Source organism: Lepisma saccharinum, chromosome 23 (genome assembly GCF_977018435.1).
Source record: "Lepisma saccharinum chromosome 23, izLepSacc3.1, whole genome shotgun sequence".
Lineage (NCBI taxonomy): Eukaryota > Metazoa > Arthropoda > Insecta > Zygentoma > Lepismatidae > Lepisma > Lepisma saccharinum.
The window spans coordinates 7,051,058-7,067,465 of record NC_139251.1 but is presented as its reverse complement, the minus strand read 5'-3'; the positions used below and the strand labels follow the sequence as shown (position 1 = coordinate 7,067,465).

The following is a 16,408-nucleotide window of genomic DNA, read 5'->3' as shown; positions in this document are numbered from 1 at the left end:
TTTTTAAAAAAGAAGGGAGCACTTTATTATATTTTTCTATTTTTGTAGTGTGCGTTTGTAAGTTTGATTCAGACCAATAAAGAATATTATCCATCCTCCCTTCGTTACAAGGTGATAACATCAACCACGTTGTTATCGGAAGACCAAATTTTTCACATGGAACGATGCATGCATGTTAAATATAGAGGAAAGGAAATCATTACCAATTAAATTTCATTTCACTTGTGCATGAGATTAATAACATCACGAACAAGGGTGGTTATCGAAATAGCACGACATTTATTATGTCAAAATCTGAAACCAATTTATCTCTTACCACAGCTTTCTGTGTTGCCTGATATCAGTCAATTAATGGGCAGCGGAAGAGGAACTTGTATAAATAAGGGTGAAGAATTACACATAGGCTTCTTCCACTGTTATTAATCACGAGAGTCAACAACCACTCACCATGACGAGGCTAATTGTTGCAGCGTCTGCTGTTACGTCTCTTCTGTTACTTGTAGATGGTAAGACTTTCTGGATTTTTCTTAATTTACAGCTTCTTGATTCATTGATTTCCTTGATTTTATTTAGCTTTTGTGCCACTTTTGGCTAATTTGCGAAGATGGGGATAAATGATGATATGATGAAATTGATGAATGGACACTCACAGACATCCATGCCCAGACCAGGATTCGAACTCGGGACCCGTGGCGTCGTACCGCAATGTGCTCACCACTCCGCCACGAGGCCCGGCAATTTATAACTTGTGATTGTGTTTGTGAGTAAAGGCCGAATCACACGGAACTGGATTTCCAGTAGGAATGCCCTAATTAGTGCTGCACATCTGCTAGTTTTCGCCTCACACGATACTTATTTACCGTACTTGTTTGTCGGTATGCTTTTGTTCCCATAAGACATTGCGCAGAGCAGACAATTTAAAAAATGGACAGCAATGGGAAGAACGTTGTAGGAGAATTACTGTTGTTATTAAAAATTAGGAAAGAAAAGTGTGGACTAGAAATTGGCTCGAAAGAGAATATGGTACTCAAAGGGTACTGAACAAGCTTTTTTATTAACTCGGGTCTCGTACATATTCAAATGTGAGATTAGCAGAATTCATTCATAAAAATATATTTTCTTCACCTAAATATGTCAAACATTTAATATGCTTCTAATAATAAAGAGTTTTATTATCGGCTAATCATATTTGTCAAATCTCATCGCATTGCAAAAATACCTAAATATTAATGAACTGAAAACGAATGAACATTTCATTCTCTTTTATCGAGAAGCGAACAAAAACAACAAACACTCGAAAACCACAGACAAAAGGCTTTCACTGGCAAACTCACACATTACTTTAGGAAACAGCCATTTTGTATCCTCTTAGCGAATATGTGTTTTTAACCAATTTCTGCATACTGATTTCGGATTTGCCACTCAATTTTCTCCCTCACGTTCGATACCATTTTCGAGATACACGTGACGTCATAGTACATGATATAATTAAGGGTCATTCCATGCCATTTTGACTCATTTTCAATTATTTTGTCGCCTCACCATTTTTGCATATGTTAAGTTTTCAAAACCAACTTTGAAAATTTTCTCGGGCTTGCGTATGGATCTGGCAGCCATTTTTAATCAGCGACGTGCGGTGACTTTAGCGTTTTTAGACCTTTACGAGAATTACTGTAACTTCTGTTCTATAATTCCAAATGCTATAATACAAAATATAAATTCTCTTTCATTTTGGTTATTACCATTTTTGCTTCTAGATTAGTAGTTTCCATGCTATAAAATCCGATAGAATTGTTTTCGAAAATTTATCTTCTATGGGGCACAAAATAACCATAAAGGTCGCATAACACCATAATCAGATTTCCTATGTTTACTGTGCCGTGCCGGATAAGTCCGAAAATTGTTAAACATAAGAGGTCTCTCTGCGCCCCCTTTTTTTCAATAAGCTTCCAAAAATTGAAAATTTTGAAAGGAATAAAAGTTTGACGCTCTGTATCCCAAATGGGGGACAGGAAAAATCTTAAATTTGCAACACAATGAGAACTCTTGAGGCTCAATACAATACTGAAATTTGATGAACGCGTTTTTCCTAACAAGAAAAATATTTAAGATAAAATGTACCCAAAAATAACCCCTTGACCACACTAAACAAAGCCTGTGTGGAACTGGAACATGATTTAATTTCAAGACAAAAGATATCTATAAATACATTTCAAACCTAGGCTTATTAAAAATATATATTACGTACGAAACTATGCATTATATGTAGATACAGGGTGAATCAAAAAATCTTGAACCACCCGAATCTCTCTAAACAGCTTTTAGTGAAAATGTTCAAAAGCATTATCATTAGGTATTAGATTAGTTTTTGTGTCCTTGACTATGTAACCACATGCCTCCTCCTTGGAAGGAATCATTTTGAACTCACGGGTACAATTTTACATCAACATCAACAAAGTATAGGCTACCTAGAGGTTCCAATTAACAACTTCAAACAGAAAAAAAAACTACAAAACGCGAACATGCAGCTAAAATCTCTAAAGACATGCATTGGCTAGTACTAGATATGTACATAAGTTTCTCTATATCTGAAGAAAGTCCAATCCTGGATGTCCAATATCAATTCATAACTTTTCAAAAATGGACATTAACATTTTTCATCCTTGTCATTCTTTTAACAGTAAACATGAATTTATAATTTACGTAACTGTTGCTCAAATTATGTATTATATGACGTACTAGCATTTGAATCATTATATTTATTAGATAACAAAATATTACACATATGTTTCGTTAACAGCACTTAATCATTTGTTTAGGAATGAAGTAAGTCTTATGTTCATTTATTTTAATCGTAAGCATTTCGCTCTAAATATTAGGTATAATGAACTCTGTAATACAAACATGTATTAAGTTATAAGTTGGCAAAATATCACTCGAGAAGGCAACACGAGTCTCTTAGAGTTGATTCTGTAGTTGTAAGGCTGTGGCATTTTAACTAAAGTGTCTCGGGTTTGATCCTCGGTGTAGACATTGAAAAATGGTTTGAATTCCACTCTACACATTAAGTTCATTCCCGATTAGCCTACCTGAACATAAAGTCAACTTCCAAGAAAATTTTGAAGAAATAATTTATATTACGCGAGGTAGTAATAGGGACAGTGGCGTGCCCAAGGGGCGTTGTAACCCTCCCTTTGGTCCAGGATTCCTAAAAACGAGAACGTCAAAGGTAGGAAAAGATAACAAAATGAGGGCTGACTACCAAGAAAAAGTATGCATAACCCCTTCTTTTCGAAAATCTTGGGCACGCCACTGAATAGAGAGACATGGACGTCCGCATTATTTTCCACAGGGAGGAGCAAAGTATTTTTTTCCATAGAGGTTAAAGAAGTAATATTTTCCCCCTTAATGGTGATGGCCTTTCAAAAATTCATGCTTCAGGTTGAAATTATCATGTTCTCTCAACACCGTTATAATATTTAAAATAAATCAATTTGACTGAAATTAAATTATGTGTGAAACATATACATTTTAGGTGGACATTCATTTCCCAGGGGGCCATGCACACCCTTGCCCCCCTTCTGGACGTCCATGTGGAGATAGTAATATAGTTAAATAATTACGAGAGCGCTGAACTTAGCTTATATTACATTTCTTGGATCTGAAGTGACGCATGCGTCAATTGAGGGAAAATAATTATTACTTTCTTTCACTTCAGATCCAAGAAATGTAATATAAGCTTAGTTGAGCGCTCTCGTGTAAAATAAATACTTCTCCTATATGAAGAAATTAGAATGTAGAAATGCTCATGAATGTCGTTGCAGAGCAACCTGTTCTTTTCCCCACAATGGACGCATGCGCAGCTTGCACCGCATGCGTTCACGAGACGCCTCTGATGCTTACCAATTATCCGACTACTACTACTTATATTCGATTCCATCTTGCGTTATACAGTATGTAACATTGTTATTCGTACACATATAATTTCCGAGGAAAAAATGTCATATCTACTAGTAAATATAATAATTTTCATATGTACCTGGAAATTAATGTTAATGAAGGTTTCACCAACAAATGTCAATAAAAATGTATGTTCAAAGTGTATAAACAGAGCATATAAATTGTGTGAAAAGAGAAAAACACGCTGTTTCATGCAACATTGTTATTCATACAGGCAAGAATTTCAATCTTCCTCGCATACAACGCCACCGCTATTCGGGCGATTTCGTGCAGTTTGCAACTTCGTAACAAGTTTGAACATGCAGGCGCGCTACCCGTCAAGCGGAATGCTGGGGTAGGTATTGTTGTAGGCCTATCGTCTATCAATCAGCGTGTTCGAAATAGTCAAAGTGAAGGAACTTAGTTCCGATCTGAAGGATGTTATTATAAATTTGACCCTTAGAGGTTATTCGTTAAGAAATATTGGACAAACAGTCAATAAATCACACTCCACAGTTTAATACATAGTAAACAAATTTAGAGAGGAAGGTTCAACACAGAATGTGCCGAGAAAATCAAAAGAGAGACGGTTGAATAAACGTGATGAACGCTTTATTTAAAAAAGAGTGCGATAAAGCACCCGACTAAGTGTTCCTCAGTTACGACCGTTAGTAGAAAATGTTGCTGACAAGATGATGTTCGATCAAACTGTCCGACGTGCCTTGTGGAAGCATGGATATCATGGCAGAATACCACGAAAGAGGCCGTATGTGAATAAGGTGAATCGCAGGAATACTTTCATTCGCGAAAGAGCACATCCACAAGGACCAGGAATTTTGGGATAGTGTCATATGGTCAGACGAGTCCAAGATTAATATATACGGGTCACATGGGATAAATAGGGTCTGCAGAAAATCAAATAAAGACAATGATCACAGTAACACAGTTCCAACAGTTAAACACGGTGGTGAGTCATTAATGATTTGGGTCGTATGTCGTCCAAAGGTGTTGGTACCATCCAGTTTATTGATGGTATCATGGATGCTTATGTCTATTTGGACATATTCAAGAACAATGTAAAGAAGAGTGCCCAAAAAATGGACATGCTGCCTATCTACAGATTCCAACAAGACAATGACAGTAAGCATAAGGCGTGAGTTAACATGAATTGGCTAATATGGAATGTCCCCAAACTACTACAAACACCAGCTCAAAGTCCAGACTTAAATCCCATTGAGCATTTATGGGCAATTTTGAAGAGGCGAGTCCATAAAGCATGCGTCAAGTCTAAACAAGAGTTGAAAACTGTTGTGCAAGCCGAGTGGAATAAAATAAGCTCTGAAACATGTCGAAAACTGGTTAATTCTATGAAGAACAGGTGTCAAGCAGTAATTAAAGCCAAAGGATACGCATCAAAGTATTAGAACTGTCAGTCAATTTGCTCTGAATATACTTTTTTCTTTTATATTATTAAGTGTACGAATAGAAAGGTTGTACAAAAAATGACATGTTTCTCTTTCAGTTTCATTTCATTTATTATTTTCATTGGCTGTACAGAATTTGGGTAAGACTTTATGTTCCTAATGATATTAGTTATTGAATTGTAAAGAAACAATTTCAAAAGAGTGTATTTCCTTTCAGATATTAAAGCATTTTCTTTGAAAATCCGTGTGTACGAATAAGAATGTTAAATACTGTATATGGACATTGTTGAATCCTCTAGTGCTTTCCTTATGTTCAGTATATGTATGTTTCTGCACATGAGAAATAAATATGAAATATCTTTGAGAATTGTAGGTGCGCGTACGTCGTGGATAAGCCAGAAGAGGGCACGTGATAAACAAAAATTATGTTGTATTGTATTACAAAAGCACGTCCTCACTATCTTTGATAAATCTAAATTTAATTCCAGAAATGCTATCTTGTCCAAATTATGTGTAAAAATACCAAGACGATGACATGCTGTAGTGCAGTTAAATCACAAGTCTACCTCTGAAAGGCTTTACAGTGTCCAAATCACGACTAACACATATCCAGATTATGTTCAGTTATAGTCCACAATATAGTCAATATTTGTCAAACCGAAGGGATATGCTACGATGCCCCTCTTGCAAAACAATTTCCCAAATTGAAATTGTAATCATTAAAATGTTAAAGTGAACCTTCTGCCATTCACCAAAATTTAAAAGGTATTTTATTACATGAAATAAAAGGTACATAAAATAAAAAAATAAAAATGTCGGAGACCCTTCACCCGAAAATTAAATTGAACAAAATTAAGCTCAAAGCTTGACTGTCTTTCGTTTTCATTAGCCACACGCTGAAAGAGTCTTTCGTAACGAAAAATGCTGACGTTTGATCAACATACGATAGCAAGTGTTGTTCGCAGACCCGCGGAGTCAGCGGAAAGTTCAACACACTGGATCGTAACTCGAGACATGCGAATGGCTTCTGCGTTTCGCATAACAACTCGGAGAAATAAGTAATGGCCTCTGAACAAATGCTAACTAAGCGCCGAATGTAAGCCGTGAGAAACCTTGAGGCCGAATGTTCGGGGTCTTCCGCCTCGTCAGGATGACAGTTCAAGAGGCGAGAGCAAAAAGACCGTGGTAAACACCAATCTCCGCTTGGACTGCGCGGCATTGAAATGGATGCACTGAAGCCAATAAAATAAACAACAGACTCAGTATTGGCTACCCACAACCACACGAAGATAATAAAATAGTTGAAGATTATATTTTCACTTGCCATTGACGTTCGTAGCACACTATGTGTGCACTATGACCTGGGAAGTCAGAAGGCAGGGCAATCTAGACACACGCGAACCCCGGAGTCCTGGGGTACGAAGCACTGTTCCGGGAAATGCACGGTCCTGGACCGATCACAATTGCACTGGGGGACCGGGTTCGAATCCCGGTGTGGAGAGTTCAGGAATACAGTTCAGCAGATGAAAACACGTTGGCAGTGGGGCAGGCGAACACAGGGTAGTCCATGGAGAGCCACTCCAAGTAGCGTTTGCAAGCCCCAAAATATGTGTCTTCCGATGGCGATCGTTGGGGGGGATTTATGATAGGCCCCAGAAAGTTCAAAGCACACGCCATTCCTTATTTCCGGCACACATCTTATGCCGACACTGGAGAGAGAGATAAAATGGTGCTGGTTGCATACGAGAACGGAAGGTGTACCGTGCCGTTGCATACAGTATGCAAGGTGTCCAGGGGTTGCGACGCCTCGATCACTCCAAGAAGGGGAACATTAAACATGGTTACTGCTTAGGTGAAAGTGTGCAGAGAGGGACAGGCTGGTTGCAGATCCACAGGGGCGGGGTCTCAACACATGTGGGTCGTTGACTGTACACAAAAGTTCCAGTATGCTCGTGAAGTACACTGCCTGGCCTTACAGAGCAAAAAGGGACGATGTACATGAAAGATGCTCATGTTTCTTCTTAAGGGGGTTAGAGTCGTGGGGGGGGGGGATTGCTCTGTAAGATGAAATTTCTTTGGATATTTTTGACGATGTTCCAATCCTGGGATGTCACGTGGGGTAAGGATTTTCGTTGCTGCTTCGCTGGTCCCAGTTGTTGGTAGATAATAGAAAGAGGGGCGGAGACGACCAAAAGGGGATAGGTCGTCCTGATTGCCGTGAGTATCGAAAATGCATAACAGCAGCAGGGACGTTATGAGGGGAAAATCCCTTGCGATTTCAGCTCTCACACCGGTGACATACACTGCTGGAATCCAAAGGAGGCTGTTGAGCTCCAAAGCCGTCAGGAATGAGGCGTTCTTCTTCCGGCCTCAAAAGGAGTCGCTGGACTACTTTTGAAATTTTTGGAACTCGTAGAATTTCAGAACAGGGTAGGAAACAGGTAGGACATTGAAAAGACTACATTGCTCTCAGTCAGTGAATATTTAAAATATATAAAAAATGTGTAAAGTAATCGTCATTTTATAGGCAAGTGAAAATCATGAGTAAAGATAAATAAACTAAAGGCGGAAAATGTACTTTGACGCCTTAACCCTGGAACATTATTAAAATGAAAATATGACTTCTTGAAAATTAATAAACATATATTGACTAAATTATATAGCACCTGGCTTCTCCCAAAAAAAATAGAATAATGTGCAAATAAAACTAAAGTGACTATATGGCACTAAATGCCCTTTGTTGGCATATGATCAATACACAATAAGGAAGGGACAACAAAAATAGACGAAAATATCTGGGATTAAATATTGATAAATAAATATGTGTATGTCATAAAATATGAAGCCCCTTTGTGTCACATCATGTAATCAACCTAATCCATTAAATATGACATGCCAGAAAGGTGTAACATGATATAAAATATCAACGGAAAATGTAAATAAACCCCAACTAATGTCCTTTCGACTTAATGGGGTATAATGACGAAACTTTTAAACTAATGGTTACAGTTGCTTAAACGGCAAAATAATGTGATAAAATCATTAACTGTATTGCTCTGCATTTTCTGACGTGTTACGGCAGCAAAATCCTGACGTGTGACATAATAAGCAGTTAAGACAATTTCTTAGCATTGTAATAAAATAAAATAAAGGAAGAGAAAGTGAAATAAGGATAAAATATGAAAATTATTAATAAAAATTGGAGTTTTTAGTAACATTGTGAATTCAATCCAAGAGATTGCTGTTCGAATCTGTGAGGCTGACTGAAATGTGGCTTGCCTTTAAATGTGTCCTTGCTTACGGGAGCATTCAATTAGATTTCATGACGTGTGGGAAAGCTAAAATATATAAATGTAAGTATTCTTTATTATACGATATAGTTAAGGTGAGCATTAAAATAATCTGTAATTCCATAAGTAATTATTTTGCACACTAAAAGCACGAAGTTGCCTGGCTATGAATGGAAAGTCACGTGAGTTTAAAGTTCAATATGCTGCAAGAGTCTCGCCGGTACAAAATGTTCATTCCGAGTATCTCGATGTGGGGTTATGGGTCCGAATCAGCACATTCCGCGAGGAGCCAAAGGCTAGTGACACGACAATTCACATCACCAGCTTCGATACCGGACGCTCTTGACTGCGTAATATGATACTTTGAAACAGCTCAGCTGAATTTAGACGGACAGATTCAAGCGCTTCGTGCACGGAAATCTAACGACTTACATGGAAGGAAAATCCTTGACTTGAGTCTTGCGCCTGCACATATCCTGAGTAGGGATGGCCAGATCCGGATCCGGTTGGTTCCGTATCCTAAGGATCCGGATCCTAAAATTTTTCGGATCCGGATACAAACCTCACACACTCGGTAATATCTGATCGATGGTTTCCTGTGAATTTCGAGTCTCAGAAGAAGAAGTAAGAATTGAAAAATGTTTCCCGGGTTTTCCGTATCGGTACAGAAATAAAAAACGGGCTTAATAGATAGAAATCATAGAGAATATTTTATTTTAAAATTATTTAGATAGAAACCTCACACACTCGATAATATTTATTTCAATAGTTACTTTTGAACTTCGTGTCTCAGAGAAGGAGTAAGAATTCAAAAATATTTCCCGGGTTTTCCGTGCCGGTACAGTTACCCGAAATGTGGTTAATAGAAAGTAATCACATAGAAGATTTTATTTAAAGATTACGTAGATACAAACCTCACACACTCGGTAATATCTGGTGGATGGTTTTCTGTGAATTGCGAGTCTCAGCGAAGAAGTAAGAATTCAAAAATATTTCCCGGGTTTTCCGTGGCGGTACAGAAATCCGAAATTTGCTTAATAGAAAGTAATCACATACAAGATTTTATTTAAATATTTCTTACATACAGAGCTTACACAGACAATAACATTCTTTCGATATATTCTTGCGAATTTCGGATCTCAGCGAAGAATTAAAAAATTAAAAATATTTCCCGGATTTCTCGTGACGGTACAAATTTCAAAAACGATCTTAATCGTAAGTAAATATATAGATGATTTTATATAAAGATTACGTTGACACAAACCTGACACGTTCGATAATATTTGGCCTTATGTTTCTTGTGATCCTCGAGTCTCAACAAAGATTTCAAAAATATTTTCCGAGTTTTCCGTGGCGGTACAAAAATCGAAAATGGGCTTTGTAAAAAGTAATCATATAGGAGATATAATTCAAACATTACTTATATACAAACCTTACACACTTGGTATTACTTAGTCTATAGTTTCTTGTGAACTTCGTGTCTCAGCGAAGAAGTAAGAATTCAAAAATATTTCCCGGGTTTTCCGTGACGGTACAAAAATAATAAAAAAACAGGATTAATAGAAAGTAATTGCATAGAAGATTTTCTGTAAGGATTATTTAGATACAAATCTCACATATTTGATAATGCCTGTTCTATAGGTTCTTGTGAACAACGTGTCTCACCGAAGAAGTAAGAATTAAAAAATATTTCCCGAATTTTTCGTGACGGTACAAAAAGCATAATGGGGCTTAATAGTAAGTAATGATATAGAGTATTGTATATAGAGATTACTTATATACAAACCTAACACATTCGATAATATTTGGTCCGTAATTTGTTCCGACTTTCGTAAATCAGCGAATAAGTAAGAATTCAAAAATATTTCCCGGGTTTTCCGTGGCGGTACAAAAATGAAAAACGGGCTTAATAGATAGAAATCAGATAGAATATTTTATTTAAAAATTACTTTGATACAAACCTCACACACTCGAAAATATTTGGTCAATAATTTCTTGTGAACTTCGTGTCTCAGGGAAGATGTAAGAATTCAAAAATATTTCCCTGGTTTCTCGTAGCGGTACAAAAAGAATTTATAGAAAGTATTCAAAAAGAATATTTTATTTAGAGATTACTTAGATACAAACCTCACAGACTCGATAATATTTGGTCGATGGTTTCTTCTGCATTTCGTGTCTCAGCGAAGACGTAAAAATTCTAAAATTTTCCCCGGGTTTTCTCTGGCGGTACTAAAATCACAAATGGGCTTAATACAATATAATCAGATAGAATATTTATTTAAAGATTATTAGATACATACCTCACAAAGTCGATAATAGTTGGTCCATTGTTTGTTCTAAATGTCGTATCTCGGCGAATAAGTAAGAATTAAAGTATATTTCCCGGGTTTTCCGTGACGGTACAAAAATAAAAACCTGGCTCAATAGATAGAAATCAGATAGAATATTTTATTTAAGGATTACTTAGATACAAACCTCACACACTCGAAAATATTTGGTCGATGATTTCTTGTGAATTTCGTGCCTCAGCGAAGACGTAAGAATTCAAAAATATTTCCCGGATTTTCCTTGGAGGTACAGAAATCAAAACGGGCTTAATAGATAGAAATCATACAGAATATTTTATTTAAATATTACTTAGATAGAAAACTCACACACTCGATAATATTTTGTCAATAGTTTCTTTTGAACTTCGTGTCTCAGCGAAGGAGTAAGAAATCAAAAACTTTACCGAGTTTTTCGTGGCGGTACAGAAATCCGAAATGTGCTTAATAGAAAGTAATCACATAGAAGATTTTATTTAAATATTTGTTACATACACAGCTCAGACACTCGATAAAATTTGGTCGATATATTCTAGTGAATTTCGGATCTCAGCGAAGAATTAAAAAGTTTTAAAATATTTCCCGGATTTCTCGTGACGGTACAAATTTCAAAAACGATCTTAATCGGAAGTAAATATATAGATGATTTTATATAAAGATTACTTTGATACAAACCTGACACGTTCGATAATATTTGGTCTTATGTTTCTTGTGAACTTCGAGTCTCAGCGAAGAATTCAAAAATTTTCCGAGTTTTCCGTGGCGGTACAAAAAATCGAAAATGGGCTTAGTAAAAAGTAACCATATAGGAGATATAATTCAAACATTACTTATACACAAACCTCACACACTTGATATTACTTGGTCTATAGTTTCTTGTGAACCTCGTGTCTCAGCGAAGAAGTAAGAATTCAAAAATATTTCCCGGGTTTTCCGCAACGGTACAAAAATTGAAAATGCGCTTAAATGAAAGTGACTGTTTAGGAGATATAATTTAAACATTACTAATATACAAACCTCACCCACTTGATATTTCTTCGTCTATAGTTTCTTTTTAACTTTGTGTCTCAGCGAGGAAGTAAGAATTCAAAAATATTTCCCGGGTTTTACGTGGCGGCACAAAAATAAAAAACGGGCTTAATAGAAAATAATCAGATAGAATATTTTATTTAAAGATTATTAGATACAAACCTTACAGAATCGATAATAGTTGGTCCATTCTTTGTTCTAAATATCGTGTCTCAGCGAATAAGTAAGAATTAAAGTATATTTCCTGTGTTTTCCGTGACGGTACAAGAATCCAAAATGGGCTTAAAAGAAAGTAGTCACATAGAAAATTTTATTTAAAGATTACCTAGATACAAACCTCACACACCCGGTAATATCTGGTCGATGGTTTTCTGTGAATTGTGAGTCTCGGCGAAGAAGTAAGAATTTAAAAAATATTTCCAGGATTTTTCGTCACGGTACAAAATTCAATAACGGGCTTAATCTGAAGTAATTATATAGATGATTGTATATAAAGATTACTTATATACAAACTTCACACATTCAATCGTACCATGCCCTGTTCGAGTAAGAAATGTTGACCCTGGCAGACCTTGTCAGCTCCTGCTCAGAATGTGTAGGATAAGCTTTCTACAGGAAATGGTAAGAACACTGGCCTTTGGCAAGAGGTGACGAGAGGCCAAGCGAGGGTTTATATACGTGCGCATGAGAGCGACACGGGGTCTTTTAATCTGGAATCATCGGAGAAGCAGGAGCTACTGGTCTTATTTCTAAACCGAACAGAGTAAGCTAGTCTACACCCATTCTGCCATTTGCATTGCTCACTTCAGTCTAGAAACGAATCATGAGTATATTTTTATGAATAGTTAGATATTTGTACCTGCCCGTTCAGGGCTGTCTCTACCATCAACTAGCACTAATAGTACATCCCTATTTAAGATCCCCGCGGTCAGAGGAACGCTACGCAATAATATTTGTTCCATAGTCTGTTCCGAATTTCGTATATCAATCAAGAAGTAAGAATTCAAAAATATTTCCCTGGTTTTCCGTGACGGTACAAAAATGAAGAACGGGCTTAATAAAAGGTAATCGTATAGAAGATTTTATTTAAATATTACTTAGATACAAGCTTTACACACACGGTAATATTTTGTCAATAGTTTCTTGTAAACGTCATGTCTCAGCGAAGAAGTAAGAATTCAAAATATAATTCACGGGTTTTTCGTAGCGGTACAAAAACAAAAAATGGGCTTAATAGAAAGTAATCATATAGAATAATTTATTTGAAGATTACTTGCATACAAACCCCACACACTCGGTAATATCTGGTTGATGGTTTCTGGCGAATTTCGAGTCTCAGCGAAGAAGTAAGAATTAAAAGATATTTCCCGGATTTTTCGTGGCGGTACAGAAATAACAAATGGGCTTAATAGATAGAAATCATACAGAATATTTTATTTAAAGAATAGTTACATAGAAACCTCACACACTCTATAATATTTTGTCAATAGTTTCTTTTGAACTTCGTGTCTCAGCGAAGGAGTAAGAATTCAAAAATATTTTCCGGGTTTTCCGTGGCGGTACAGAAATTTGAAATTTGCTTAATAGAAAGTAATCACATAGAAAATTTTATTTAAATTTTTGTTACATACAGAGCTTACACCTTCGATAAAATTTGGTCGATATATTCTAGTGAATTTCGGATCTCAGCGAAGAATTAAAAAAATAAGAATATTTCCCGGATTTCTCGTGGCGTTACAAATTTTAAAAACGATCTCAATCGGAAGTAAATCTATAGATGATTTTATATAAAGATTACTTCGATACAAACCTGACACGTTCGATAATATTCGTTCTTAAGTGTCTTGTGAACTTCGTGTCTCAGCAAAGATTTCAAAAATATTTTCCGAGTTTTCCGTGGCGGTACAAAAATCGAAAATGGGCTTAGTAAAATGTAACCATGTAGGATATATAATTCAAACATTACTTATATACAAACTTCACACACTTGATATTATATGGTCTATAGTTTCTTGTGAACTTCTTGTCTGAGCGATGAAGTAAGAATTCAAAAATATTTCCCGGTTTTTCGGTGACGGTACAAAAATTGAAAATGGGCTTAATAGAAAGTGACCGTATGGGAGATATATATTTTAAACATTACTCATATACAAACCTTACACACTTGATATTACTAAGTCTATAGTTTCTTGTGAACTTCGTGTCTCAGCGAAGAAGTAAGAATTCAAAAATATTTCCCGGGTTTTCCATGACGGTACAAAAATCAAAAGCAGGATTAATAGAAAGTAATTGCATAGAAGATTTTCTGTAAGGATTATTTAGATACAAATCTCACACATTTGATAATGCCTGGTCTATAGGTTCTTGTAAACAACGTGTCTCACCGAAGAAGTAAGAATTAAAAAAATATTACCCGAATTTTTCGTGACGGTACAAGAACGATAAACGGGCTTAGTAGGAAGTAATGATATAGATGATTTTATATAAATATTACTTAGATACAAACCGCGCACATTCGATAATATTTGGTCCAAAATTTGTTCGGAAATTCGTATATCAGCGAAGAAGTAAGAATTAGAAAATATTTCCAGGGTTTTCCGTGACCGTACAAAATAAGGAAACGGGCTTAATAAAAAGTATTCAGATAGAAGATTTTTTTAAAAGATTACTCAGATACAAACCTCACACACTCGATAATATTTGGTCGATGGTTTCTTGTTGAATTTCGTGTCTCAGCGACGACGTAAGAATTCAAAAATATTTGCCAGGTTTTCCGTGGCGATACAAAAATAAAAAATGTGCTAATAGAAAGTAATCACATAGATGATTTTATTTAAAGATGTCTTACATACAAACGTCACACTCTCGATAATATTTGGTCAATTGGTTCTTGTGAACTTCGCGTCTCAACGAAGAAGTAAGAATTCAAAAATATTTCCCTGGTTTTTGGTAGCGGTACAAAAATAGAAAACAGACTTAATAGGAAGTAATCAGATAGGGTATTTTATTTAAACATTACTTAGATATAAACCTCACACACTCGATAATATTTGGTCGATGTTTTCTTGTGCATTTCGTGTCTCAGCGAGGACGTAAGAATTCTAAAATATTTCCCGGGTTTTCCGTGGCGGTACAAAAATGAAAAACGGGCATAATAGATAGAAATCAGATAGAATATTTTATTTAAAAATTACTTAGATAGAAACCTCACACACTCGATAATATTTTGTCAATAGTTTCTTGTGAACTTCGTGTCTCAGCGAAGAAGTAAGAATTCAAAAATATTTCCCCGGTTTTTCGTGGCGGTACAAAAATAAAAAAACGGGCTTAATAGAAAATAATCAGATAGAATATTTTATTTAAAGATTATTAGATACAAGCCTCACAGAGTCGATAATAGTTGGTCCATTGTTTGTTCTAAATTACGTGTCTCAGCGAATAAGTAAGAATTAAAGTATATTTCCCTGGTTTTTCGTGACGGTACAAAAATCCAAAATGGGCTTAATAGAAAGTAATTACATAAAAAAATATTTAAATATTACCTATATACAAATCTCACACACTCGGTAATATCTGGTCGATGGTTTCCTATGAATTTACAGTCTCAGTGAAGAAGTAAAAATTAAAAAAATATTTCCCGGATTTTTCGTGACGGTACAAAAATCATTAACGAGCTTAATAGGATGTAATGATATAGATGATTGTATAGAAAGATTACTTATATACAAACTTCTCACATTCGATATTATTTGGTAATTATTTTGTTCCGAATTTCGTATATCAGCGAACTAGTAAGAATTCAAAAATATTTCCAGGGTTTTCCGTGACGGTACAAAAAAGAAACATCTTAATAGAAAGTAATTATATAGAAGATTTTATTTAGAGATGACTTAGATACAAACCTCACACACTCGATAAAATTTGCTCCGTAGTTTCTAGTGAATTTTGTGTCTCCACGAAGAAGTAAGAATTATAAAATATTTCCCGGATTTTTCGTGACTTAACAAAAATCATAAAAGGGCTTAATTGAAAGTAATTTTATACATGACTTTATATAAAGATTACTTAGATACAAACCTCAGACGTTCGATTATATTTGTTCTATATTTTCTTGTGAAATTCCTGTCTCAGCGAAGAAGTAAGAATTCAAAAATATTTCCCGGGTTTTCAGTGACGGTACAAGAAATCAAAAAAGGGACTTGATACAAAGTACGAGTCCATATCGTTATTTTGAAGGATTGATCAGCTATAAAGCTCACTAATATAATAACATTTTGAGAATTGTTTTGGGTTCTTCCGTGACGGTACAAAAATCAAAAACTAACAATATTTCACTCGATAAAAATTGTAATATCCTTAATTAAAAATATTATCCCTAATAATAATAAGATTATTCTACTAA

The 16,408-nt window shown here is 35.5% G+C and overlaps 1 protein-coding gene across 1 annotated transcript in view; it reads left to right on the top strand.

Moving 5' to 3' along the window:
- The first annotated feature begins 414 nt into the window (after positions 1-414).
- Positions 415-16,408, top strand: part of LOC145977875 (uncharacterized) — a 469,373-nt gene continuing 453,379 nt past the window's right edge. Inside the window, exon 1 of the mRNA XM_083110208.1 lies at positions 415-506. Coding sequence (XP_082966334.1) covers positions 449-506 — 58 coding nt within the window. The 5' untranslated portion in view covers positions 415-448. The remainder of the gene's footprint in view (positions 507-16,408) is intronic.